This window comes from Oratosquilla oratoria, chromosome 6 (genome assembly GCF_046742065.1).
Source record: "Oratosquilla oratoria isolate Oo_2021 chromosome 6, ASM4674206v1, whole genome shotgun sequence".
Lineage (NCBI taxonomy): Eukaryota > Metazoa > Arthropoda > Malacostraca > Stomatopoda > Squillidae > Oratosquilla > Oratosquilla oratoria.
The window spans coordinates 48,542,959-48,570,337 of NC_134782.1; the positions used below are offsets into that span (position 1 = coordinate 48,542,959).

The 27,379-nt window shown below is 39.2% G+C and overlaps 1 protein-coding gene across 5 annotated transcripts in view; it reads left to right on the forward strand.

The window, feature by feature from the left end:
- Window positions 1-27,379, forward strand: part of dsh (Segment polarity protein dishevelled) — a 47,100-nt gene continuing 19,721 nt past the window's right edge. For 2 of the 5 annotated variants that reach the window (XM_076186928.1, XM_076186933.1), the window contains exons 1-11: window positions 4-269; window positions 6,667-6,736; window positions 9,877-9,956; window positions 11,928-12,001; window positions 17,485-17,550; window positions 20,326-20,478; window positions 21,931-22,171; window positions 22,533-22,661; window positions 23,296-23,432; window positions 24,129-24,212; window positions 26,137-26,271. In XM_076186928.1, the coding sequence (XP_076043043.1) occupies window positions 109-269; window positions 6,667-6,736; window positions 9,877-9,956; window positions 11,928-12,001; window positions 17,485-17,550; window positions 20,326-20,478; window positions 21,931-22,171; window positions 22,533-22,661; window positions 23,296-23,432; window positions 24,129-24,212; window positions 26,137-26,271 (1,330 nt within the window). In that variant the 5' untranslated portion in view covers window positions 4-108. Of the gene's footprint in view, window positions 270-6,666; window positions 6,737-9,876; window positions 9,957-11,927; window positions 12,002-17,484; window positions 17,551-20,325; window positions 20,479-21,930; window positions 22,172-22,532; window positions 22,662-23,295; window positions 23,433-24,128; window positions 24,213-26,136; window positions 26,272-27,379 lie in introns of all 5 variants that reach the window. The other 3 variants (XM_076186929.1, XM_076186931.1, XM_076186930.1) reach the window with 3 other exon arrangements.

Below are 27,379 nucleotides of genomic sequence, written 5' to 3' on the forward strand. Positions count from 1 at the left end.
TAACATTGGAACATCAAAAGAAAACATTGGTTTGGCAGCCATATTATCGAAGTGGAAACTGGGGATTGGTGCACGCCCATTTATTTTTGACACTTCCAATCCCCAGGAATGGAAGAAACTAAAATAATATATCACATTGATGATGAAGAAACTCCCTACCTCGTGAAAATTCCGAAAGCCCCAGACAAAGTAACTCTTGCAGACTTCAAAAATGTCCTCAACAGACCAAGTTATAAGTTCTTTTTCAAGTCTATGGACGATGATTTTGGGTAAGTTAAAATGTGAAAGGTATATACGTATGTTACAGATTTATGCGCATAGGGCTTTTTTCTTCCACCTTTAACGTAGCCCGTTGGAAGTTACGAATATAAGGAAATCAAAACGTGTAACTGAAACAAATTTATTCCGATTTCTCTATGTATATGAAAGAAACTTAAAACGGTGAAGCATGAAACTTAGAGATACACTAAGATTGTTCATATACACATTTAATATATAGGAAAAGATATAATAGGAATTGTAGATGACTGGTGAGTCATCAGTGAATTTCATTTGCATAAAGGGGACCTCGATCTACATGGAAATTTTTTGTTTACAAATGGTGTGAATTTATACATTTTGGTTTCTGATTGGCATATAGGCTACTCATCTGGTTGGAGCATACCAACCTATGTCCAGAAAATACTAAGGAAGGGGAGAAGCCCAAAAGTCACTTCAGTCAACCAAATGGGCAGTACTACAAATTATACAATTTACAAGCAGAGTAGCTGAATGTACTAGAAAAGAAATTTACCATAGATGATAGATTATTAATTGTTTAGTAACATAAATTGGAGATTAAGAAGTGATGAATATATATTATATGTATGAGAATGATTATTAAAGTAATTCATTGAACAAGAATAACTGCTGCTTGGGACTTGGTGTATTGGAGACTTCAGCTACATCATTGGGCAAAAGAAGTTCCATTCCATGTCTGAATCGCTTGACAAGAAAAAGGCATGCCGATCCTTGATCATAAATCTTTAACCCCTGGTAAAATTCCAAAACATGTAAACTCAAGAGACTTAACATGAAACTTGCATTGTCCAATAGCTTGATATGATCATTTTACTCATTTTTACTGCAAACTAATGTTTTAATCCACTTCCCCCTAACCCTCCTATAATGCTTATGGTAGTTTCTGACTGGTGATTATTATTATTGTTATTTTTTTAATTAGCTAGAAATATGGCTTCAAAAGTCTAAGAAATGATAATTTTTCTAAAATGGAAAACTTAATTGATGTATTTTTTCTCCATATACAGCCTCTTAATATCACATGAAATAGTTTGCAGAATAAATAATAATTGTAACCATGTTCTTGATATTTTTGAAGCCTGTAACTATACATACATACATACATATACCAAGGCTTTTTCCCCCTTACAAGGGAGGTAGCCAAAAAGGAAAAGGCATAAAATCATTCCCACCCATTCCATCCCTGAATACACTCCACACCCTTCCACCCTCCCTCTTATCTATAATAAATATTATTACTTTGTAACACGTATTTGCCAATATTGGTTTAAGAATTTTTTTTTTTGTCAAACACACACTTATGAAAGTTTCAAATATGGTATCAAAAACATGTACATCTGTATTTTTTGAGTTAGCAAGTGCTATGAGCCTTCCCCACAGAAAGGTTTCCTTAAACTTCACCTGCAACTTCAGGAGGCATTATAGGTGGGACAAAATTATTGATTTCCAATGGAAAGTAGTTTCTGAATCATTGTAATCCCACCAAAAGCTGTGAGAAAACAAGTTTCATTTTGATTTGCCTGTGAGATGGGGATTTCCTTCTAATAACAGCTTCACATAGCTTCACAACATGAAGACTAACTGATTTTGAATTCAAGCTGAGAAGCCTACATTTTAACTGATGTATATTGGGACCAATATATGGGAAATTATTTAGGCTGATTTCGATCATGTCATAAAAATGTTCTGAACCACCACCCCTTGTAGGTATTTAAAAAAAAAAATGGAAAATGACTAGGTATTGACAGTAATAGACATTTTATCATCCTCATGTTATCTTGCAATAAGAATGTTAAGTTATCTAATCTCTTCATACATTATATTACATCAAGTCACATTATCTAATTGTACTATTAATTATTAATTTTGTAAATTTTTCATAACATAGAGTTGTTGCCACAAGCGATTGATACATCAGATAATGCCAGTTAGATTACAATGTGTTTTGCTTGAACGAACTCACCAAACCAAAATTAATCTAATCTAATCAGACCAAACGTAACCAAATGAACCTAACCAAATCTAACCAAAGCAAACCTAACCAAACCAAGCCTAACCAAACTAAATCTAACCAGACCTAACCAGACTAAACCTAAGTGAACCTATCTATTGATCTATATACCAATGGTTTTTTCCTCCTTACAAGGAGGGTAGCCAGTAGAGCCATGCACCCAGTCCCAACCATTCCACGCCCATTTACTTTAATTCCCTCTCATATTAGGTCCTCTTGGAACTTAGGTTTACTTAGAATTCAAGTCTAAGCAAGCCTAACTCATCTTAACAAAACCTAACCTATTCAAATTTAACCAAACCTGACCTAACCAAAACTAACCTTAACTTAACCAAACCTAACCCAACCAAACCTAACCCAACCAAACCAAACCAAACCTAATCACACCTAACTTAAGCCTATTCAAACCTAACCAAACCTAACCTAACCTAACCAAACCAAACCTAACCAAACCAAACCTAACCAAACCTAACCCAACCAAACCTAACCAAACCAAACCAAACAGAATCACACCTAACTTAAGCCTAACCAAATCTAACCTAACAACCAAACCTAAGCTAGCCTAGCCAAATCTAATTAAACCTAACAAAACCAGACTAAACTAAACTTTTCACAACCAAACCAAATCTAATCTAACCAAACTTGATAAAGCCTAACCAAATCAAACTTTACCTAACCTAATCAAACTTAAACTAACCAAATCAAACCTAACCTAATCAAACTTAACCTAACCAAACATAACCAAATCTAACTAAATATAACCAAACATAACCAAAGCTAAACCAACCAAACTCAACCTAGCCTGACCTAACCAAACATAACTGAACCCAACTAAACCAAACATAACTGAACCAAACCTAATCCAACTCAACCAAGCCTAAGCAAACCTAACCAACCAAACCAAAACTAACCAAAACAAAACTAACCAAAACAAACCAAATCTAACCTGTCACCTGATAGACATAGCAGGATTATGGAAGAGACATATGGAATCCTGCAGAACATTAATGTGGCTTTAAATTGTATTGATGAATAAATGCTGGAAATTATAGAAACTGATTTGTCCAAGAGTGAAATATGTGCCAGTGGTATGGTCCCCACATGGTGAAAGATTACAAAGGATTACAAAAGCGGAGCATGCCGGGAGGAGACCTTTTGGTCCATATCCAGGTCAGATGCAAAAAAAAAAATCATAATAATAATAAATGAATAAATAAAAACTATAATAATGTACATAAATAAAATACATAAATGCATAGGTATAGTTAAATAATAAACAAACAGGTAAATAGAAAATAATAAAAGATTAACATATAACTAATAATAAATGAGAATCAAACAGACAAATGATAACAAAACAAAAACAAATAATATAAAATAGATGATAATCATTACAGCATCTTGCTTAGGTGTTTATCTAAATGATATAAACATGATTGAGAGACTACAAGGGGCAGCAAACCAAACTGGTTCCCAATCTGCCAGATAAACCATATGAGCAGAGGCTAAAAGCAATGGATCTGTTATTGTTGAAAGATTTAAGAGAAAGATATGATAGGATTACTCTGTTGAGGTTGCTGAAGTGAGCAGGTTATATCAACAGAAGGGATCTCTTGATTAATTATGAATAGGAAGGCTTTAATCCTTGTTTACTACCTTTGTCAGCATTGTGTGCCTACACACAATGTCTGAAATCCCAGAAATATTCATATAGGAATGGTACATAGTTTAATTTTAAAACTTCTCACTTAGATGTTATTCTGAATACTATGAACTAAATGTGTTCAACTAAAACAACATAAAAAAGAGTAAAAGTTACAAAAAATTACACATCCCCATAATCTTTTCTTCACTGCCAGACACAGTATTGCCAGATGGTCATGACTTGTACCATGTTTGAAGCCTAGACATCCCCGATGTATTCCAGCTTCTCTAGGCCTTATGCTGCACAGGTTACTGTGTGTCATAAAGTTTTTTAAATCGGCCCTACTGTTCTTTTGGCTGTTATATAATTTTAAGCCACATTTTTATTTATTTTATTTTTCATGCATCCATTTTTACATCCATCTTGTATTTCATCTCTGTTATCAAGGATAACTTTGTTTTATTTATGTGCTTACATTTTTCTGGATTAAACTTGAGTAACCATTTCACTGGCCACCTTCTCGTTTCATATATATCCATATGTAATTTTTTTTTAGTAAGCTTCATGTGAATACAGAATGGCAGGAAAGAATACCTGAGCCTACTTGAATAAACTAGAACAATCACTCATAAATAACAGCATGGAAGCCTCACCCTAGAAATCAATAGTGATGTTGCTTACACTCAACAGTTGTGAACAGAATGAAAATACCCTATTGTAAAATTAATGATAATGATATGGGTTAATGTCACAAACTCCAACCTATTGGGAGGCTAGGATGGTGCCCCTATCAGAGGACTTTGTGTGATGATGATATGGTTTAATGTTACAAACACCCCCTGTCGGAAGGCTAGGACGGTGCCCCTCACAGAGGACGTTTTAGCATGGAATTTAATGAACCATGCCCTTGGTTCAACTTAGCCGTTGGCAGGATTCAAACCACCACCTCCTCGACCTTCACCGCAAGTAACGACACCCTAACCCGCTCAGCCAGCAGGGGATTTGATAAACCATGCCCTTGGTTCAACTTCATCGGTGGCAGGATTTGAACCGCCATCCCCTAAACCTTCACCACAAGTAACAACGCCCTAACCCGCTCAGCCAGTAGGGAATTTAATGAAACATGACCTTGGTTCAGCTCTGCTGGTGGGGGTGCTTGAACCATCATCCCCTCGACCATTGCCACAAGTAATGACGCCTTAACTTGCTCAGCCAGTGAGCTTACTTATAGTAAAATTAGATGGTCAAATCTTCCAAAGGTAAAGAACTCTAAAATTCTGGGCCTTGCATTTGATACTTGCATGACTTTGTGCCCACATATCAAGGACCTGAGAGCAAAAATCAAGAAAACTAACCTACCTACATCCCTCTCAAGAACTGACTCTGGACAACAGAAAGAAACTCTAAATAATCATCTACAAGCAATTCATAACAACCACACACAATTACACCTTGACTAATGGTCCTGCCTAAAAGATGTTGCGAATTTCCTGGAGGCCGCAGGTCTTCTGCAAGAGAGACCAGGGGCAATGAATTGATTCATCGAAAATACTATATTCAAGGTATCAGTAGAAGGACAGTTACTTCACCTGAATTGCCATACAGAATACATTATATTGCACTACACTTCAGACATCTCTACAAAAATTTCTTCAGTAATTAAGGGTTGAATGGTGGTCGCAACTAGTTTTTGAGGTCTGTGATTCACCATCAAAAGAGGACTGGGGTAATGGATTGATTGATTCACACATTAGTGTCTATTGTGCATTTGTATTTAATTGTTGATAACTAGTACTTCTATCGTTGGGGATTACATTGTTTCAAGGAGATAGATTTATTGGCAAGGGAGATACTTTAGAAGAGCAGTAGAGAAGGATAGTAGAAATTAATACATATTTTTGGAATGGAGATTGGTCTCTACTATGAAAAGAAATTCGTGCAACTGGTGTGTCACTTGACTTTATAAAATCTGCATTGTCAATACCCGATGTAGGGCTTTCCTTTGTGCAGGTCTCATGTACAGATGTGTTTACTTACTTAGTTTACTTAGTGAAGTTCCAAGGTCAATCCTCACAGCCATAGTGGACTACCGCTGCTGCTAGTCCTGTTGTCCTTCCTTGCGAGGGCCAGTTGGTCTGGTATTGAGTTTGGAGAAAACCTACTGATGGCGGTGTAGCCTGGCACTGGAGGCTCGTCTGGCACCTTCTGCAGAAACCTGTCCAGTTAATGTTTGAAACTGTCCACCGAGCATTTGGTTTTCTCTCTCACCTCTTTTGGGAGGACGTTGAAGATTTTTGGCCCCTCATGGCCTAGGCTGGTTGCTAGTAGGGTCTTAATCCTTGCCGGGGCTCTTGATGGGAGAGTTTGTCTCTCACACTTACGCTCATGCTTTACACTGTGGTATGGCTTGATTGTTGAGGGCCATATATCCAGATATTCTTTTTTTTATCAACATTTGAAAATTTGTAAACAACATACTCTTATTCAGTGTAGAATCAATGTTTATTATTTTGTTGATACAGAAGTGTGAAGTTTAACATCAAAGGACAAGCTGATTTTCATAATTTTTTCCCGGCATATAGACTGCTACGTATGTTTTATTTATTTATTTTTTCCAGACCTGGTTAAGAAAAAAAATTGTCTATAAATTTGAATATTATTATTAATAAATTAATTTGAATAGATAAGATAATAATGTTTGATATTACAGAGTGGTTAAAGAAGAGATAGTGGATGATGATGCCCCCCTTCCATGTTTCAATGGCAGAGTTGTCTCCTGGGTAAGCTATTATTTTCTCTGTTTCTTTTTTCTTTATTATATCTACATACCAAGGGCTTTTTCCCCCTTACCAGGGAGGTAGCCAAAGTCAAAAGGCATATATCCACCCATTCTACTCCCATCCACCACCTTTTCCTCCCTCATCTTGGTCATCCCTGTATCCCACCCACTGCAATGGGACAGAAGCAGTGCAGCAAAACACAGCACATCCACAGCATGGCCACTTCACTTTCTTATGTGTGTATATTTACCAAGGGTTTACGAGGTTGTAAACAGGGTGGGAGCAGTGTATATGGGTTACATCTCTTTTCCTCCATTCACCAAACTTTGCTTAAAATTTGCTTAGAGTGTTGGCTTGGATTATATTTTCTTCCAACTTGTTCTCAAGTCTACATTTCACACCCTACCAATCCCAAACTCAAACTCACCCCATCCTTTCAACTTTGTGTCATTTAACATTAATACATCATCTTCCTTACCACAAACAATCTGCCAATCTCTATGTTTTACTCACATCTGTTCCACAGCCTCACACATTTAATGGTACAATTATTAAGGCTGTAGTCAGAGTCCTTGACCCAGACACTCTGATGCTGGAGTAATTTAACAAGGAAGTACCAGCAAAAAGGTCAGTCATGATAGGATTTAGTAAAGTTCATAGAGACATAGTTCTAGAAGTGGTAAAAGACTGTTGGTAGACAAGGAACAACTGTAGTCCAAATGTCGCATCGTTTTTCTATAAGTAGAGGTTTAATCTGTAACCTGGACAAGTGATGTGTGGCCCTGGTGGGCACCTTTAATTCCCAAAAGCATCACCTGCAAACAAATTACCATGCAGTAAGTATCTCAGTACAGGGGTAATTAGGTAAATGGGCTCAACATAGACATCACTCCAACATATCTCCCTAAAGAGATCTATGAGAGGAGCTGAGAACTGCTGCTAACTACTGCAGAATTGTGAATTTCTGTAAATAAAACATATGGCAACAGTTAATATTATAATTTTCAAATACTCAATAATGGTTCTGATTATATTGTAATTATGCCCACTTTCAAAACCCATCAACCTCCTCACCTCCATCAAGAGGTGCAGCCCTGACTGGCTGGCATTTGGTCATCAGACTGGGCCCAAGATCTCTATCAATTTACAGTAAACTGGATTTCTTACACTTTTCCACACATAGGGAGCTGACAACCAGCAACTGTTCTCCACTCCCAACCAAGTTCGACTGTTGACATAGAAACCATCCCACACTGATCCAACACAGACAACAGTCCAAAGTTCCTTCCTAGAAAGATCTGTGGAAGGTTCCAAGGACTATTGCCAGCTACTGTGGCATTATGGATTTACCGCACAGTGAAACTCGAGGCAACAGTAGATTGATTAATTGAGGAATGTCAAGATTGCCTCTGTATTAGTTTTAGTTGTACCATTGATGGATACCTTCTTGTGGTGGCCCTGAAAACAGATATACATACATACATACATACATATACAAAGGTTTTTTCCTCCTTACAAGGGAGGTATCCAAAAAGGAAAAGGCATAAAATCATTCCCACCCATTCCATCCCTGAATACACTCCACATCCCTCCACCCTCCCTCTCATCTTAGCACCTCCTGGATGATGGGTCATCCCTGCACCTTGTCCACTGCCCTGGGTCAGAAGCAGATATAGGAGAAAATAATTTCCTCACTGTACATCTTCATAGCCCATCAACACCATTACTCCTCTGGAGATGCAGACCCACAGAGCACTTTGTCTAACCCAAGGTCTCTCTCTGTCAACCTTGACTATCCTCCACTTTTTTCACACGAGGAAAGCTGACTACTGACATCCATTTCATTCCTCTTCCTATTGCTGGGTTTCATAGAGATAAATCCTGACTAAAGGTGTTGGTGCACTTGGCATTTCCCACTAGTATGCTACTTGATTTTGATACTTTGTTCGAGTATAAATTACTTCGGTTACGATCTTTGTTTTACCAAATTTCCAAATGTCAAGTTACTTTTGCATCACGTAGTGCGAAGCTGATGAATGAATTAAGAGAAGTAAAACCTACACAAATATAACACACATTGTTGAGATGTTCTAATGGAAATCTAGGTCATTGTAACCAAAGCCGTTCCTACTGAAATGAAGTAACAAAAGCAAGGAGCATGTTAGCCTGGTGTGCCTCTACCTTAATACAATACAGGCAGCCATTTTTTTTTTTTCTTTTTTTTCTTCTTCTTCTTCTTCTTCTTCAGGTGGATTTAGAGAACTCAAGGAGTGTTGCATGTTATTGTGAGTTTGCAAGTTTTCAGTCATTGAAATTTAGGGTAACAACTATTACAGTATGGTTATTGGTTTTCGGGCCTATTTTGTAAATGTACATAGTTACATAGGTATCTCAGAAGTATGGTGGGCGATGCTGGGCTGGATAGAGTGGGAAGTGAAGTGGTGTGGAGGAGAGCAGTGGTGGAGGGGGGGAGTTGGGAGATAGGATTGATGAGGAAATGTTGGGATGGTTTGGACACATTGAAAGAGTGAGTGAAGAATGATTGGTGGAAGAGGTGTGGAAAGCGGAGGTGGATGGGGTGGGTATGGGGAGCAACCGAGGGTGAGGTGGGTGGATGGGGTGTTGGTGATGGTGGGTGTCTGTTGAGTTGGGGGGGGGGAGGAGAAAACAGAAGATGGGAGTGGGTGGAGAGTGTTTGTATGTAGATGGTGCAGTGATGTGTGTGGGGGGATGGAGTAAGTATGTGTGAATGATATTTTTATGCAGCTCAGGGGGAAATTTCTCCCTGTCTTCCCTTTTTCTCCATGGAGGGGCAGGGGGTCGCCGATTGAGTGAAGTAGCATTGCTGTGGATGTGCTTTGTCTTGCTGCATTGCTTCTGACCCATGGCAGTGGGCGAGATGCAGGAATGACCCATCATCTAGGAGGAGCCAAGAAAAGAGAGAGGGAGGGGTGGTGAATGTGAGTGGAGTATGTGGGGATGAAATGGGTGGGAGTGAATTTATGCCTTTTGACTTTGGCTACCTCCCTTGTAAGGGGGAAAAAAGCCTTTGGTATATCATGATAGCTACATTGAAAATTATTGAAAACTGTTCTTTTAATTTTGTGTGTTTTTACATTTTTTTTTTATTATTATTACAGATTGTTTCAGCAGACAGCAGTGTAGTATCAGACAATATATCACAATGTGAAGATGCTGATGGTCAGCCTCCACCCTACCAGTAAGTTACAATGATAAGGTATTCTAGTAAGACCTTTAGGTCCATAATAAGGGATACTGAAAGAAAATATGTATGCAAATAACAAACTAAATAAAAATGGTCAGTCCATTCCATTGCCCTTGGTGTCTCTTACAGGAGGCCCATGTCTACCAGGAAACTGGCAATGGCCTCCAGGCCCTTAAGTCACTAAGGGAAGAAATATTGTGAACTTGTCTTAAGATTGTTAGTATGGGCATAGTAAAACGAGGTATTCTGTGTCTTATGTGTGGTGGTGGCTATGTGGGCAAGTGGTATGTTTCCTTGATGTTGATTCCATTCACAGGGTTGTCTTCAGAAGAGACAACCAACAATAGAGGAAATGAAAGGGACACCCACGGAATTCATGGCTGGTGCAGGTTGGTCAAACCCTTCAAGAGGTGTTTAGAGCAAGAAGAGTATGGGAGCTTGCTCAGAGAGACCATGGGTACTGGCATTGGCATGTTAATGAAACAATGTAGTCCCTAGCATTTACCTAGTTGTATTACATGGGAAGGGAGCTATGCTCATGGTGACCTGTCTTTGTATCTTTCAGCATCAAGTTTTTTCTTAAAATCTTGAATAGTATTTACACTGTTTCTTTATCTAAGTTATTCCAGACATCCAGCACTCTGTGTGGATTTTTTTTTTCTATAGTTATCCTTTTTAAGTTTCTTTTCATGACCTTGTTTTTCCATTGTCATATTTTAGTACATCATTCCTATCAAGGATTTCCATTCATTTCATGATTCTAGAGATAGTCAGTAGATCACCCCTTTCTCTTCTCTGCTCCAGTGTTGGTAGTTCCAATTTGGATAATCTTTGTTCATATGTTAATTTGGAAAGAGCTGGTGCCAACTTTGTCATTGCTCTCTGTATTCTTTCTAATTTCCTTATATTCTTTTTAGTACTGGGTGTCCATAGTGTTGCTGCGTATTCCAGTTTTGGTCTAATCAATGTAACTAATATTTTTTTAATCATTTCTTCATCCAAATAATCAAATGCCACTTTCATTGACCTTAATAGGTTGAAGGTTTCTCTGACTATTTTGTTTACATGTTTATCCGGTGTCATGTCTTTGCTGATTATTACTCCAACGTACCTTTCCGAGTGCACTTTTTTTATTTCTTCTTCACCAATTTTATAATTTTTTGAGATTCTGTTTTAACTTTTTCCAAACTCCACTATGCTACATTTCTTGATATTGAAGTTCACTTCCCACTTTTGAGTCCATTTCCAGATTTTGTCCTGGTCTGATTGTAATGAATCAGTCCTCTTCTGTTCTTACTTTCTTTAATATTTTTGCATCATCTGCGAAGAAATTCATATAACATTCAACTCCTTCCAACTGCTTCCAGTTGTTGATAATGATGAAAATTAATAGGTAGGAGGTAGAATGTAGATTTCTTTTACTATTTCTTTCTCCTCTTTTTCTCTTAAATATCTAGCTACATTGTATTTTTCTATAATACCATATACTACTATGCTTTTATTTATTTATTTTTTTATTATTATTATTATTATTATTATTATTATTATTATTTTTTTTTTTTTTTTTTTTTTTTTTTTTTTTTTTTTTTTTTTATCATCTACTGTGTCCCTGACCCAATTTTCTTTCTCTTTGATTACTTTAATAACTGTTTCCTTTGCATTTTCTTCCACTTGTGCAATTTCTTTAAAAGCTATTTTTTTGTTTTCCTGATCTACTTTCCATTGGTTTTTGATTTCTTGAAGATCTGTCTCCTTTATGCTATCTCCAACTTTCCCAGCCATCGCTTTAATTTATTCCTTTACTTCTCTTTTCAAAGCCTCGTTTTTGTTAGTATCTTCATTTTTCATCCTTTCATTTTCAATTTTCACTATGTTTAGTTCTTTTTTAGGTCACTAAGCTCTTTGTGTGTATGTTCAGTAATTTAATTTTATTTGGTTTTCACTGAAAAATTTTTTCTCCTTCAGCTTAGGGGACACAACAAGCCAAGTGGGAGATTCAACATGTACAGAGACTGAAAGTGTCATTTCCACCAGAAGAGGTAAGACTTAACCACAATTAAATTGAATTGGAAAAAAAAAATAGAGAATGGAATTGATTTGCTGACAGGAAGATTGGAGTAATACAGAACAGTGTATGGCAAGGAAAAGAAAGATACAATTCCATACTGTGCTATAAAGTTACTGCTGAACTGGATTGCATGTAGGAAAAATGAACAAGGAAAAATGAGTAAAGATGGTGTGGAAGGCAGGAGTGGCTGGAGTGAGACAGAAAGAGAATGAGATGGATGGGGATGAAGAGGGCTTTGGATGCACAGAAATTCTCTCTAACAAGGAAGGGATAGCACATATGTATGTATACCAAGCCCCCCCCCCCTCCCCTAATACAAGGGAGGTAGCTAAAGTCAGAGGCATAAATTCACTCCTGCCCATTTCATCCACACATGCTCCTCTCCCATTCACCACCCCTCCCTCCCTCTTTTTTTGGCTCCTGGATGACTGGTCATCCCTGCATCTTGCCCTGGGTCAGAGGCAATACAGCAAGACACAACACATCCACAGCAAGGACACTTCATTTAATTGGTAATCCCCCCTCTCCATCCCCTCATGCAGAAAAAAAAAATGGGGAGAAATCCCTTCAGGTTACGTCAAAATATCATTCACACATACTCCCTCACCCCCTTCCATGTATCACAGCATCATCCATACATAACCTTCTCCACTCACCCTTATCTTATATCTTCTCCCTTCCTCAACAAACATTCCCCTCTTCCCCAAAGCCCCTTTTACCCCATCCATCCATCTCATCCTTGGTCACCCACTTATGTTCACTCCCCCACCTCTTTTACTAATCTTTCCTCACTTGTTCTTTCCATATGTTCAAACCATCCCAATACTCTCTTATCAACCCTATCTCCCAGGTTCCTTTCCCTCCCCACTCTCCTCCTCACCTTGTTTCTCACTCTATCCAGCCTAGGAACCCCTACCACACTTCTCAGGCATTTCATCTCAAACACATTTAAACTCTTCCTCTCTTCCTCACTTATGTTCCATATTTCTGCCCCATACAGTGCTGTTGTCACAATTACCCCTTCATACAATCTCATAGCATCCATTCCCAAAATATCTATTTCTCGTAGCACTTTTAAACCCCCAAGGCATTAACTTGCTTCTCTCAATCTACATTCTGTCTCAACCTCCACTCCTCTCTTCCCCACCACATTTGCCCCCAAGTATCTAAAGCTATCCACTTCCTCCAGTCTCTCTCCCTTAATACTTCCAATTTGCTGCTATCCTCTCCTCTTGTACATCCCATCACTTTACTTTCTGCATTTATCTTCAATTTCCTTCTTTCACACACCTTTCCAAACTGTCACTATCTTCTTTAATCTCTCCTCTGATCCTGCTACAAATGCAGTGTTGTCAGCAAACAACTGGCTTATCTCCCATTTTTCTCTATTTTCTTTAAGCATCCCCAATCCCTGGCCCATTACTCTTGCATTTACCTCTTGCACCACCCCATTCATGTACAAATTGAAGAGCCAAGGCAACATGACACATCCCTGGTGAAGTCCCACCTTTGCCTCAAACTGCTCACACTCTGTTTCCAGTTCTAGCATAGGCTCAACTATTGTAAAAATTCTTGACTGCTCTCAATAGCCTTCCTCCTATCCCATATATCTGTAGTTCCTCCCACAGTGCCTTCCTGTTTACCCTGTTATCAGCCTTTTCCAAATCCATAAAACCCCCCAAAAAATCCTTACCTTTTCCTAAAACTTTCTCACATATCTGCCTTACCACAAAAATCTGATCCACACAACCGCTGCCTAACCTAAACCCACACTGTTCCTCTCCCAATCCTCTCAATCAAAGCCCTCCCATAAGCCTTCCCAACTACACTCAACAAAATGATCCCTCTGAAAACTACTACACTCACATTTGTCCCCTTTTCCCTTGCAAAGCAGAACTATACAGGCACTCCTCCAGTCTTCCAGCACTATACACTCTTAGACAAACATTAAACAACCTCACCAGCCAGTCCACCATCATTGTACTTCCCTTTTTTATACACTCCTCATTACACCCATCTAACCCAGGTGCCTTACCTGCTCTCATCATTTTAATAACTGCTTTCACCTCATCTTTCCTTGTTTCTCCATTTTCCTCATTCATCACTGTCATTCTCTTACCACTTCCCACTGCAACTACCTTACCCTTCCTATCCTCCTTCACATTTAGCAACTCTCTAAAATACTCTGCCCATCCTCCTCTCTCTGCTGTCTCTTCCATTATTATCTCTCCATCTTCACCTTTTACCTTTTCTTCTCTACTTTATTCCTCTCCTCTTCCTCTCTGAATTTCCTTCCAAAACATCTCTTTATTACTTTCAAATAGTGCAGAAGATAAAGGTGAAAGATGAGTATTGTTTATGGATAAAGAAATCATTCAACCTGAAGAGGTATTCTTATCTGTATCATAAGCTATTTTGAGTGGATGAGGAGGGGGATACATGGATCAGGTATTTGTGGTAAGGCAGATTTGTGAGAAAGTTTTGGGAAAAGGTAAGGATTTTTTTTTTTTTTTTTTTTTTTTTTTTTCTTCTTCCTTTATGGATTTGGAGAAGGCTTACAACTGGGTAGACAGGAAGGCATCATGGGAAATATTGCAGGTATATGGGATTTGGAATAAAGCTTGTAGGGGTAGGAAATAGTTTTTAAGAGAGTAGTAGAGCATTTGTTAACCACTTCCATACGGTGACGCCTATGTAGGCAGCATGAGGAGCAAGTGGGTACTCGATGATGCCGACGTCGGCATCTTGATTATATTTATTGTAGTCGTACCTACGTAACCTCCATTCTCTCTAAACTGGCTTCATCATATTTTCTGTGGTTATCAAAATACACGGGTGAAGGAGAACAAACGATTGAGCACTGACTTTATTTTTTATAATGCAATTATTATAATGCAACATCGCACGTCGGGCAGCTAATGCTGCCAGACGTGCGATGTGCCCTGGAGTGAAGAGATTAAGATTGGAAATGGAGAGAGTGAGTGGTTTGAGACAAAGGTGGACTGTATGATGTCACCATGGTTGTTCAATATATACATGGATGAGGTGGTATGGGAGGTAAATTTGAGGTTGTTTGGCAGGGCATTGGAGATTGTTAGAGATAGTGGAGAGAAGTGGGAGGCTAGTCAGTTGTTGTTTGCAGATGACACTGTGCTTGTGGTGAAATTAGAGTAGGGATTAAAGCAGTTAGTGATGGATTTTTGGAAGGTACATGATAGGAGAAAGTTGAAGGTAAATGTGATAACTGGGTAAAAGTTAGGTGATGAGATGTGCAAGGGGAGAGGGAAGCAGCAAATTGGAAGTTAGTCCTAAAGGAGAGAGGTTTGAGGAAGTACATACATACATATACCAAGGCTTTTTACCCCTTACAAGGGAGGTAGCCAAAAAGAAAAAGGCATAAAACCATTCCCACCCATTCCATCCCTAAATACACTCCACCCCCCTCCACCCTCCCTCTTATATTAGCACCTCCTGGATGACGGGTCATCCCTGCACCTTGTCCACTGCCCTGGGTCAGAGGCAGTGTCGCAAGACAAAGCACATCCACAGCAAGGAAGTGAATTGTATTAAGTAGTGGGGGTTGCATGTAGCAGGAGGAGTAGGGGTTGAGGTGAACTGTAGATTGAGAGAAGCAAAGGTCTTGAGGATTGAAAATTGTCTTAAGAAGTAGGGTTCTGTGAATGGATGCAAAGAGGAGATTATATGAAGGGGTGATTTTCCCTGTGACATTGTATACTGGAACTTAAGAGAGGCAGAAAGGAGAAGTTTAAATGTGTTTGAGATGAAGTACCTGAGAAATATGGTAGGGTTGCAGATTAGATAGAGTGAGAAAGGAGGAGAGCAGGGGTGGAAAGGAAGGCGGTAGATAGGGTTGATAAAAGATAATTGGGATGGTTTAGGCACATAGAAAGAATGAATGAGGAAAGACTAGTGAAAAGAATGTGGAAAGCAGAGGTGGATGGAGTGAGCATGAGGGAACAACCAAGGATGAAATGGATGGATGGGAAGAAAGGGGCTGTGAGTAGGGAAGAGAAAAGGCAGGGAATAGGTGTGAATGGAGAATGGTCGTGTATGGAGAATGTTTTGATGCACCCGAAAGGAATTTCTTCTCATCTTCTCTATTTTTCATGTGAGGGGACAAGGAGGGAGGGTCACTTTGTACCTGAAGTGGTCCTGCTGTAGATGTGCTGTGTCTTGCTATATTGCTTCTGACCTGGGCAGTGGGCGGGAGACAGGGTGATCCTTCATCCATGAGATGCTAAGATGAGAGGGAAGCAAGGAATGTGGATGGGAGTGGAATGAGTGGGGGAGGGTGCATCCCTTAACTGTCTACCTCCCTTACAAGAGGAAGAAGCCCTTGGTATATAGATAGATAGAATGCTGTTTTCCACAACTGTTTCCATTTATAAACCTTATCTAGGTCTTATGATAATTTACAATACTGGTCACATTTCACTTTTTCATGATTTTGGTGTCAACAAATAAGGTAACTTAACTGCCCATTCCTTTCGTCATGCCAGCACCAAGCCTTGGGAGACCCCATTTGTTATGTCTCTCCAGTCTAGCATCTCATCCATAATCACATAAGCCTATCCACAAGGAAATCCATTCATTCATTCCAATGTACTTCCCTAACATTTCCATGTCAATCTTACGTGTTGTATATTCACACAGCCATATCAAAACTCCATACCATTGATTGCTATTCAGGTATCCCAGACTTATCCATAGGAACCACAAGCCATGCCTTGTTGCAACTTTGTACTTGCTGATTTTTTTTGTGACCATGTTTTGCTTGTTTTAGCTAACTTGTATCTTTTATGTAGAACGTGTTTCCTTGTAGTGTTTATTTTAGTAACACCAGTTTGTTATGCACAATTTTTCTTTTTCTTTTTGGGGGTTGCCTTGTATGAAATGAACTAATACTAAGAGTGTCACAGGATTTGTCTAAATAGATATTGATCATGCAGTAGAAAAATGAATGACAAGTATGTTTGAAGGCCATAGTAATGTCCAAGGTTTTATTAGAAACTTTAGTAGAATTCAATGCCAAATTATAAACTAAATGAAGTGAGTCCTACTTTAGTCACTACAAGCCAAGCCAGAGTAATTGCCTCGTTTGCTCTAATAGACTACCAGAAAATATATTTGTATTGGTAATTTTCAGTATCATAAGGTCACTTTGATTTCTAATAATGAAGATATATTGTTGATAAAGATTTTTGTTTGTTTTTATTTTTTTATTTATTTTCTTTTCTTATTCTTTGTATATATATTTATTCATTTATTTTTATTTATTTATTTATTTTTTAAGTGAGAATTGCTATGGCTTGATGCCAAGTGGGATTCACAGCACATTTTCTATCCATCTATTCTTTGTACCCTGCCCATGTATTTCTTGTTTCCTTCCTTTGTTCTCTTATGTTTTAATTTAATTTTGGTTCCTCCTTGTAGAACGCCACCACAGAAGTTCCCGTCACCATAAATATGATAAATACAGTGACCGTCATTTGGCAGATGGTAAGTTATAGTTATACCTTGTGGCTCTTAGTTGTGACTATTCTTTTGGTTATGGTTGTATCTGTTATTGTAGCTTTGTCCATTTGTTTCATTTAAATAATTGATTTTTTTTTTATTTCTCATAGTCCTGCATTAAATATGCTTTCCTTATCCTGTGCCTTTGCCATTCCGTGTTAAGTTTTCATCCTTGATTGCCTAGTTGTATCTAAGGGAAGTATGATAGCATGGATGGTATGGCTTGATGATTCCAAATGCGGAGTTGATGCTTCAGGATTGGTTATCCTTAGTTGAATAATCAACTGCAATCTGGTAGCAGAGGTAGATCACTGAGGTAAATCCAAGGCTGGTAAATTGCAATTAAATCTTTAATGACTGACTTATAATTATGTCATTTTCACTAAGAAGACAGTGCTGATATATGATCTATTGCTTCTATCAACAGCATTTTTAGCCAAACCTTTCCCATGGCCTTTTTATCACCTCATTCTGTTCAGATATGAATGTGCATCACATCTTTAATCAAATTTGTTTTCAGCATAGCTTAGATTTACTGTTCGTTGATGCAAAGAGAATAATCTAAATGAAAGAGCAAGAGGCTTAACTTATTGTTTAGAACCACTGTTCTTCACTGTAAGCATATTAATTATTCTAAGAATAACTTGTACTTTTGTAGTGTTTGACTTCCATCACTGGAATATTATTTCATTGCAACTGCTCATGTATCAGGCTTGGATTGATGCTTCCATATCACATGTTTATGCATTGACAGTGTAAAATGTAAGGAGTACTTCAAGTTTAGATATCAATCACATAAATGTTTTAAGATATTTCTCAATTATTCGTGAAACATTAAATTTAGACTAATTTTTATTATGTTTTATATGTATATATATATGTGTGTGTGTTGTGTGTCCAAGTTATTATAGACTTGGGTGGTTGTGTAGAATTTCCTCTCTGTCTTAAGTAGCTTTCAAGTGTGGGCTCAAATATAAAGGGGGAGGAATTGCCCTCCATCCTATATATGAAGAATTAATCTTTCTTAAGATGATGAATTACCCTGACAGCCTTGAGTAGGCAACAGGTGAATTCTACTAAGACCAACTCTTAAATAGTTACTCTTTTTTCATTAAACATTGTTATTGCTATTGTTATTATGATTATTTATTGCTGCTGCTGCTTGATGTTTGACAGGAAAAACATACCAAGAGGAGGATAACTAATTCTATAACTTTGTCCCAATTAGTTGCCTTCTACAAAACATGGAAACACAACACATATGGACTGATGTTTATTAAAGTGAAGGAGGGAAGAGGAAGATGGTTAGAGTACTTGTATTTCCGAGAGATGTTGAATGTAGAGGAAGTTAGGGATTTATTTATTGTAGCATAATGACTGTGATGGGGGAGGAAAATGACTGGGCTATAAGAAAAGAAAAGTTACAAAGTGTATTGAAAACTATAAAAGCTGTTGAAGCACCTGGGTTGGATGGGTTTCATGTGGAGTGTCTTACAAAGGGAGGAATATTTGTAGTGGATTGTCTAGTAAGGTTGTTTAATGTGTGTCTGAGGGAGAGGAGTGTACCAGAGGACTGGAAGAGTGCTTGTGTAGTTCCACTTTGCAAAGGAAAAGGGGACAAATGTGAATGTAGTAGTGTAAAGGGGTCTGTTGAGTAGTTAGAAAGGCATATGGGAGAGTGAGAGGATTAGGAGAGGAACAGAGGGAGTAATTAGTGATAACAGTGTGGGTTTAGGAAAGGAAAAAGGTGGTGCATAGATTATATTTGTGTGGTAAAGCAGATGTAGCAAGACACACAACATCACAGCAAGGCTGCTTCACATAATTGGTGACCCCCCTCTCCATCCCCTCGTGCAGAAAAAGAGATGGAAGTCCCAATGGTCAGGATACAGAAATGACCCATTCATGAGGAGCTAAGATGAGAGGGAGGAAAGTGCGGTGGAGGGGAGTGGAATGGGTGGGAGTAGGTACATGCCTTTGACTTGTCTACCTCCCTTATAAGGGGGGAAAAGCTCTTGATATATAGATAGCTAGATAGGTAAAGCAGATATGTAAGGATTTGGTTTTCTTAACCTCCGCATTGTAATCTTAAGTATTGTTCTTCATTGGCCTGAAAGTCTAAGCAGTTTTACGTATTCATTGAGGCTGAGAAATCAATGCCAGGTACCTGCTTGTGGTGGTCTCAGAAAGATAGACACCAGAGCTACCCATTTTCAAAACCCGTGAACTCTCCATGAACCCTCCTTCAGGAGCCACAGATATGAGGGTTGACACTCACTCACTGGACTCCGCCCAAAATTTCCTTACCAACTTCATCTGTATTTCTTACACTTTTTCTCATGTGGACAGCTAACATACAGCAACTGCTCCTTCCTTCTACTACCTTCAGCCGTTGACAACGAAGCTGTGCCACACTAATGCAAGACAGACAATAGTCCAAAGATTCCTCCTTGAGAGATCTGTGGGAGAGCCCAAAGACTATTCTCAAGTCAACATTTAATTATCATTGAGGCTACCTGTAATATATTTTTTCCTGTCAATGAAACTCAAGGCAACACTTATTATTAGGGTACCCCCAGTGTAAGGGGGAAAAAGCCTTTGGTATATGTATGTTTAATATTTCTATATTTTGTATGTCTTTTTCCAGTCAATGAAACTCAAGGCAGCACTTATTATTAGGGCTACTCCCCCCCATGTAAGGGGGAAAAAGCCTTTGGTATATGTATATATGTTTGATATTTCTATATTTTCTTTATACAGCATTACGGCTAAATGGTCATGGTGGGGGGGGTAGGCTGCGAGGAGGACCTCCCCATGCCTACGAGTCTTCCTCCATGATCTCCTCAGACCTTGAATCCACTTCCTTCTTTGACTCTGACGATGATGCTTCCAGTCGTGTCACGGCTACAACAGGTAAGCGAGAGCAGAACGAAATTTGTATATCACGAAAATAAGGAAGCTTGCTGGCTGAGCGGGTTAGGGCGTCGTTACTTGCGGCGAAGGTCGAGGTGAGGACGGTTCGAATCCTGCCACCAGCGAAGTTGAACCAAGGGCATGGTTCATTAAATTCCACGCTACAAAGCCCTCTGTGAGGAGCACTGTTCTAGCCTCCTGATAGGGGGAAGTGTGTGACATTAAACCATATCATCATCATCATCATGAAAATAAAACTTCTTTATATTTTATTTCAACACATGTATTCTTCTTTTTGTACACCTTTAATGGGCCTACACAAGATGTAGGCAAGATCATCATATTAAGACAGCAGGGTAGGATTTGTATTGCATACATATGCCAAGGGCTTTTTCCCCCTTACAAGGGAGGTAGCCAAAGTCAAGGCATAAATCCACTCCCACCCATTTCATCCCCACATACTCCACTCTCTCTCACCATCCCTCCCTCTCTCTTTTCTTAGCTCCTACTGGATGACGGGTAATCCCTGCATCTTGCCCACTACCCTGAGTCAGAGGCAGTGCAGCAAGACACAGCACATCCACAAAACGTATTCGTAATAGTGGATTTGTATTAATGGGGGCAAATTGAACAGATTTAGGTTTTAAGAAGGAAATAGACTAGAACTGATTTACCGGTAGTGATCAATGAATGGAATGGACTTTGTAATCATGTAGTGAGCACTGAAACAATAGAGTGTTTTAAGAGAAGATTGTCATTTTGTGGATAGGGATGATGGGTAGTAATGGACATGGAACTGCTTAGTGTAGGCCATATGGTCTCTTGCAGTTTCCTTCATTCTTATTTTGATTTATGTAGTGTGGCAGGAGGCAAAAGAACCATTATCCCCCGATGTACTATGATGAAAGTGGTGATGTTTGCAAGTCTTTTGGTGTGGCTGTGTGCATTGATTCAACAATATGTACCTCATGAAATGGATTTCATTCTTATACATGGAATGGGTTGGGGGGTGGGGGGAGAGAGAGTATGTGTGAGAAAAATTTGACACAGCCCGAAGGGATTTCTCCCCGTCTTCTTTTCTGCGTGAGGGGATGGAGAGGGGAGTTGCTGATTTGATGGGATGGCATTGCTGTGGATGTGCTGTGTCTTGCAGCACTAATTCTGACCCAGGGCAGTGGACAAGATGCAGGGATGACCCGTCATCCAGGAGGTGCCAAGATAAGAGGGAGGGAAGAGGTTGGAGGGGAGGAGAGTGTGACAGGGAGGGAATGGGTGGGAGTGGCTTTTATGCCTTTGTTTTTTGGCTACCTCCCTTGTAAGGGGGAAAAAAGCCTTTGGTATATGTATGTATGTACATATATAAGATTTATTTGGTACATTTTCTTTTAATTAGGGTGTGGGGTTGTTATTCAGTTGTATAGATTTTTTAATGTTTTCATTTTGAACCAACAGCAGGCAGCAGCAGTGTTTCTCGCATCCATGCAAGGCATCGACGGAAAAAACAAAAACGGCATCGCCTGCAGCCCATGTCCCGAACGTCCTCCATTTCCTCCATTACAGACTCAACAATGTCACTCAATATCATCACTGTCACCCTTAATATGGACACTGTCAATTTCCTTGGTATTTCTATCGTTGGCCAGTCAAGCAAAGGGGGGGATGGAGGAATCTATGTTGGTTCAATCATGAAGGGGTGAGTGTTTACATCTTCTGTTGTATCCATGTGTTGGGTTTTTTATTGTAGAGCTGTGAATTTGATTCTAGGATTCATTCAGAGGCCAGGAATATTTTTTTGCTGTATGCACACAAAAGGTTGTACTTTTTGATTGATACAAGAATGTATTGAAAGTTTATATTTGCTGTTTTACAGAACTAGAAATACAGAATTTTTTTTTGGAATATCTCTTTTATTCCTGTGAGACTTAGGGTTTGATGATAATTAATATATACTAAAGACTTTCCCTCTTACCATGGAGGTAGCCAATAGTAAAAAGGAATGATAATAACAATAAAGATAGCAGCAGCAACCTCAAGGTTGGTTTTTTGTTTTGCAGAGGGGCAGTGGCATTGGATGGGCGTATAGAGCCAGGAGACATGATTCTACAAGTAAATGATATCAACTTCGAAAATATGAGCAATGACGAAGCTGTACGAGTGCTAAGAGAAGTTGTTCAAAAGCCAGGGTGAGTATTTGACCAGGTAAAGCTAAGTTAGGTCGTGAGTTGCCGCTATTGCCTATTCCCGGTACTTTGCATTTGTTTCGTATTGAAGTTCATTTCCCATTCTTGGCTCCATGCAAAAATAGTATCTAGATCTTTTTTGTAGCAGTCCACAGTTCTTAGTTTTCACTCTTATGATTTTTGCATCATCTGCAAACATGTTGGCAAACCTTGTATCTTTCGTCATGTCACTGACATAGAGAAGAAACCGTATTGGTTCAAACAGTGAACTTTATGGAACTGTTCTCATTGTTGCTTTCCATCTTGATATCTTGTCCTTTATTAATTTCCTCATCTATCTTCCCTTCAAAAAAATCTTTCATCCATTTTAGTAGTTTGGCTCTTGGTCATTGATATTTTACAGTCCTTTTACATAATTTCACTATTGTGCTGGTCATTGATACCAGCCTGTAATTTTCCAATTGGGTAGCTAGTGGCAGACAGCTGTGGGGCAATTCTTGAATCCATTCTCATAAGCTGTGATTTTATATACTTCTTAAACAGTGGTACATATTTCAAGATCTTTCATGTGCCTATTGTTAATTGGATACTGGTTAATTGGAACCCGCCTTTATGTATAATTGTTTTGTTTTTGCAGACCAATCAAGTTAGTTGTGGCCAAATGTTGGGACCCAAACCCGAAAGGTTACTTCACAATTCCTCGCACAGAACCAGTTCGACCAATCGACCCAGGTGCCTGGGTTGCTCATACCCAGGCTTGCAGAGCAATCCCAGGCATGTACCACGTGACCTTTCATTTATTTGTAGCTGTAAAAGTCACTATATTCATATTTTTAATCATAGTGTACCACAGACAGTTTTGCTTTAGTTAGATGGAACCAAGTTACAAAATCTTTGGAGTCTCACTGATTAGCTAACCTTTTGACTAGATTAGGAGAAAAATTGAAAGAGGGTTGCCTATAGAGGACCAAGTGGTACTGCTTGCCAACCCATGCATGCCATCACCAGCAGATCCTGCTGGGGCCTCGGCATTACTGGAGTAACACAGGTTGGCAGGAGTTACTAGGGTCTCCTCCATGTTATACTATGTGCCTTGGCTTTCCCCAGGGCTATAGGCCCATGTAGACTTTCTAATTTACAAAAGATCAGTAATAAAGATACTGAATTTGTCATTATTTGCATTCTGCACATCAGATAGTTAATTAGTTTTCATGGGGATGCTTGAACTAATGAAATGCATTGAAAATGGATGTATTGAAGTAGAAGGTAATACATTTGAAGGCCTTACCTGTTAGAACACAGTATCAATTGATAAATAAAAAAGTATCACTAAAGCAATGGAATTTGGAAATATTGTTAGTCCATGGAGAGTTATTAAGTAGTATTACCAAGTTTTCCATGAGGTACTCAGTAGTTTTGTGGAAAAGAGTAGTTATCAGAGTATGCGAGAACCTGCTACTTCCCCAACAGGAGAGTTTCCCGGTCGTCCTCCTTCTGTCAGCACCCTCACCTCTACCAGCTCCTCCATAACCTCCAGCATCCCGGAGTCCGAGCGTGAGTAATCACTTAGGTTACCATCTCCCTGTTGATCTTATCACATCACTTGAGTTTGCCATCATCCTTTTCTTTGTACTGCATCCTTCTCAGTCTACTCACATCATTCACAATTTGACATTTTAATGAAATGGTGGTAGAACCAGGGACAGATACTTGCATGTGGTGGTTGTGTAAGATGGACAAAAAAAAAATGTCCATTTTCAAAATTCATAACCTGTCAACTCCCTCACTTCCAGCCCCTCAAGGACACATCCCCCCCCTCGCCCCCCTTTGTAGGGGAGGGGCCTAGGGGGTTGGAGATAGTGAGAGTTGTGTGAAGTGAACCAGTCGTTTGTTGATGACACTGCACTTGTGACAGGGTCAGAGGAAGGTCTAAGGCAGTTAGTGACAGAGTTTGGAAATATATGTGATAGGAAAAAAGTTGAAAATAAATGTACGCAAGAGAAAGGTGGTGAGATTTACAAGGGGTGAGGATGGCAGTGAGTGGGAGGTAAATCTTAAAGGAGAGAGGTTAGAGGAGTTGGGAAGTTTTAATTATTTGGGTCACCAATAGCAGAGTTGATCAGGAGGTAAACTGTAGGATGAGGGAAGCAAGTAAATGTCTTGGAGGAATGAAAAATGTAATGAGAAATACAGTAGGTATGTAGGTATGAATGCAAAGAGAATACTTTATGAAGAGGTGATTGTGGCCATGAAACTGTATGATGCAGAGACTTGGAATGTAAGAGAGAAAAGAGAAATTTAAATGTGTTTGAGAAGTGTGCTGGGGGTTATAAGGATGGATAGGGTGAGAAATGAGAGTTGAGGCGGAAAGGGAGCTGGCAGGTAGGGTTGATGAAAGAATACCGAGTTGATTTGGTCTTATTGAAAGAGTACCAATATGAGTGTGGAAAGCAGAGATGGATGGAGTAAACTTGTGAGGAAAACCAAGAATTAGATGGATAGATAGGGTGAAGGTGGATGGTTATGGGTAAAAGGGGAATTTCTGTTAAGTAGGGAAAGGAGAAGGGAAGGTGGGTGATAGTAGAGACTGGTAGGGAGTGGTTATATGTGAATGATATTTTCACTCCGCCCAAAGGGACTGCTCCCCATCTTCTATTTTTCTGCAAGAGGGGATGGAGAGGGGGGGGTCGCCGATTAAGTGAAGTGGCCTTGATGTGGATATACTGTGTCTTGTTATGTTTCTTCCGACCCAAGCCAATGGGTGGGATACATGGATAACCAGTCATCCTTGAGGAGATAAAATGAGAGAGAGGAAAGGGTGGTGGCTGGGAGTGGGTACTTGCCTTTTGACTTGGCTACCTTCCTTGTAAGAGGGAAAAAAAAACCTTGATATATAGGAAGATCGATAGGTAGTGTACAGGAATGGAGCAACAGCTTCCCACGTAGAGTGATAGATGTATGGAACAAATTGGATGAAGAAATAGTGTGTGCAAACACAATACAACAATTTAAGAACAAACTTGATCTTGCGAGATACAAAAACGGGTCATCACGAGCATAGCTCCCCTTCCCGTATGATAAAACTAGGTTAATACTTGTTGGATCCTGTCTCCTTCTTTCCAGTTTATCATGAATTCACAACTGTAAGAGAGATCTGGTGCAATGGATTGATTAGAAAAATACATACATACATATACCAAGGGAGGTAGCCAAAGTCAAAGGCATAAATTCACTCCCACCCATTTCATCCCAACATACTCTACTTCCATTCATCATCCCTCCCTCCTTCCCTCTTTTCTTGGCTCCTCCAGGATGACTGGTCATCCCTGCATCTCACCCACTGCCCTGGGTCAGAAGCAATGCAATATGCAGAAGCAGTAGATATGTAAAATACTATATTATGTTTGTGTATTAATGCAATTTTTTGGTAACTTGATTCTACATACTTCCATTTATCTGAGAATGTTTAATATTTCAGGCCCATATGAAGAAATGAAGCTCACTGTCAACACTCCCATGGACACCATAGTTAGGGCCATGGCTGCTCCCGACTCCGGCCTAGAAATCCGCGATCGAATGTGGCTTAAGATTACAATTCCTAATGCATTTATCGGTAAGATAATTTTGTGGTAGCAGTAATTCAAGTGATTGATTAATTTTTCTTACCTGTTTTATGCCACATTCTACTCCAAATACCTAAAATATTCCACATACAGTCCCTCAAGTTTCATTTTGATATTCAACTTATCAACATCACTACACTTGTCCTCATTTACTTTCAAGTTTCTATTCTCTTATACCTTTACTGAGTTTGTGGAGGTTGTTTGAGAGGGGAAAGTCAAGGGTAAATATATATACATACATATACCAAGCCTTTTTCCTCCTGTGCAAGGGAGGTAGCCAAAAAGAAAAAGGCACAAAACCATTCCCACCCATTCCATCCCTAAATACACTCCACCCCCCTCCACAAGAGTGCTAATGGAATGTAAGTGTGAAGGGTGAGAGCCTGAAGGAAGTGGTGAGCTTGTATTTGGGGGTTGCACTTGTTGGTGAATGGAATGGAGTGACTGTGGAGGGGAATCATGTACTAAAAGAGGCAGGTAAATGTCTGGATGGATTGAATAGTGTTATAAGAAAGGTATTTTGTGGCAATGAATATATTAAAGAGATTACATGAAAGAATGGTTGCATCCATGCCACTGCATGGGATTTGAGTTTAAAGGAGGCAGAAAGTAAAAATTTGGATGTGCCTGAAATAAAGTGTGAGGAACTAGATTTTTTTCAACATGCTAATGCTATTCAAATTTAATGAATCCTCATAGTATTTAGTGCTGTTGAAGTGCCTCTGTGCTAAGAAAGTGACTTGATGGTGCAGTGGTCCCATTTGTGGCCACCACTACAGTGGTCCGGGTTCGAGTCCTGCCCAGGGCTAAAATAATTTCAGTATCACTGTGCTGTGGGTTGTTACTCCAGCTCTCATGGGCAGGTAGTTGGGGATGTGTGTGTGTGTATGTAAGGTTACAGCATTACCCATAGATCAGTCATATGTGAGCACTGAGCTCTCTTCTGGGAGGGTAATAGCTGTTGATCACAAGTCCAACACGTGATCCAAAACCATGGTGAATCTCACACACACATACACACATCGGGTGCTGCTACCTTTAGTTTCACTTAGGACTAATACTTCTCCTTTCTTCTCACAAACAAACTGCCAATCTCTT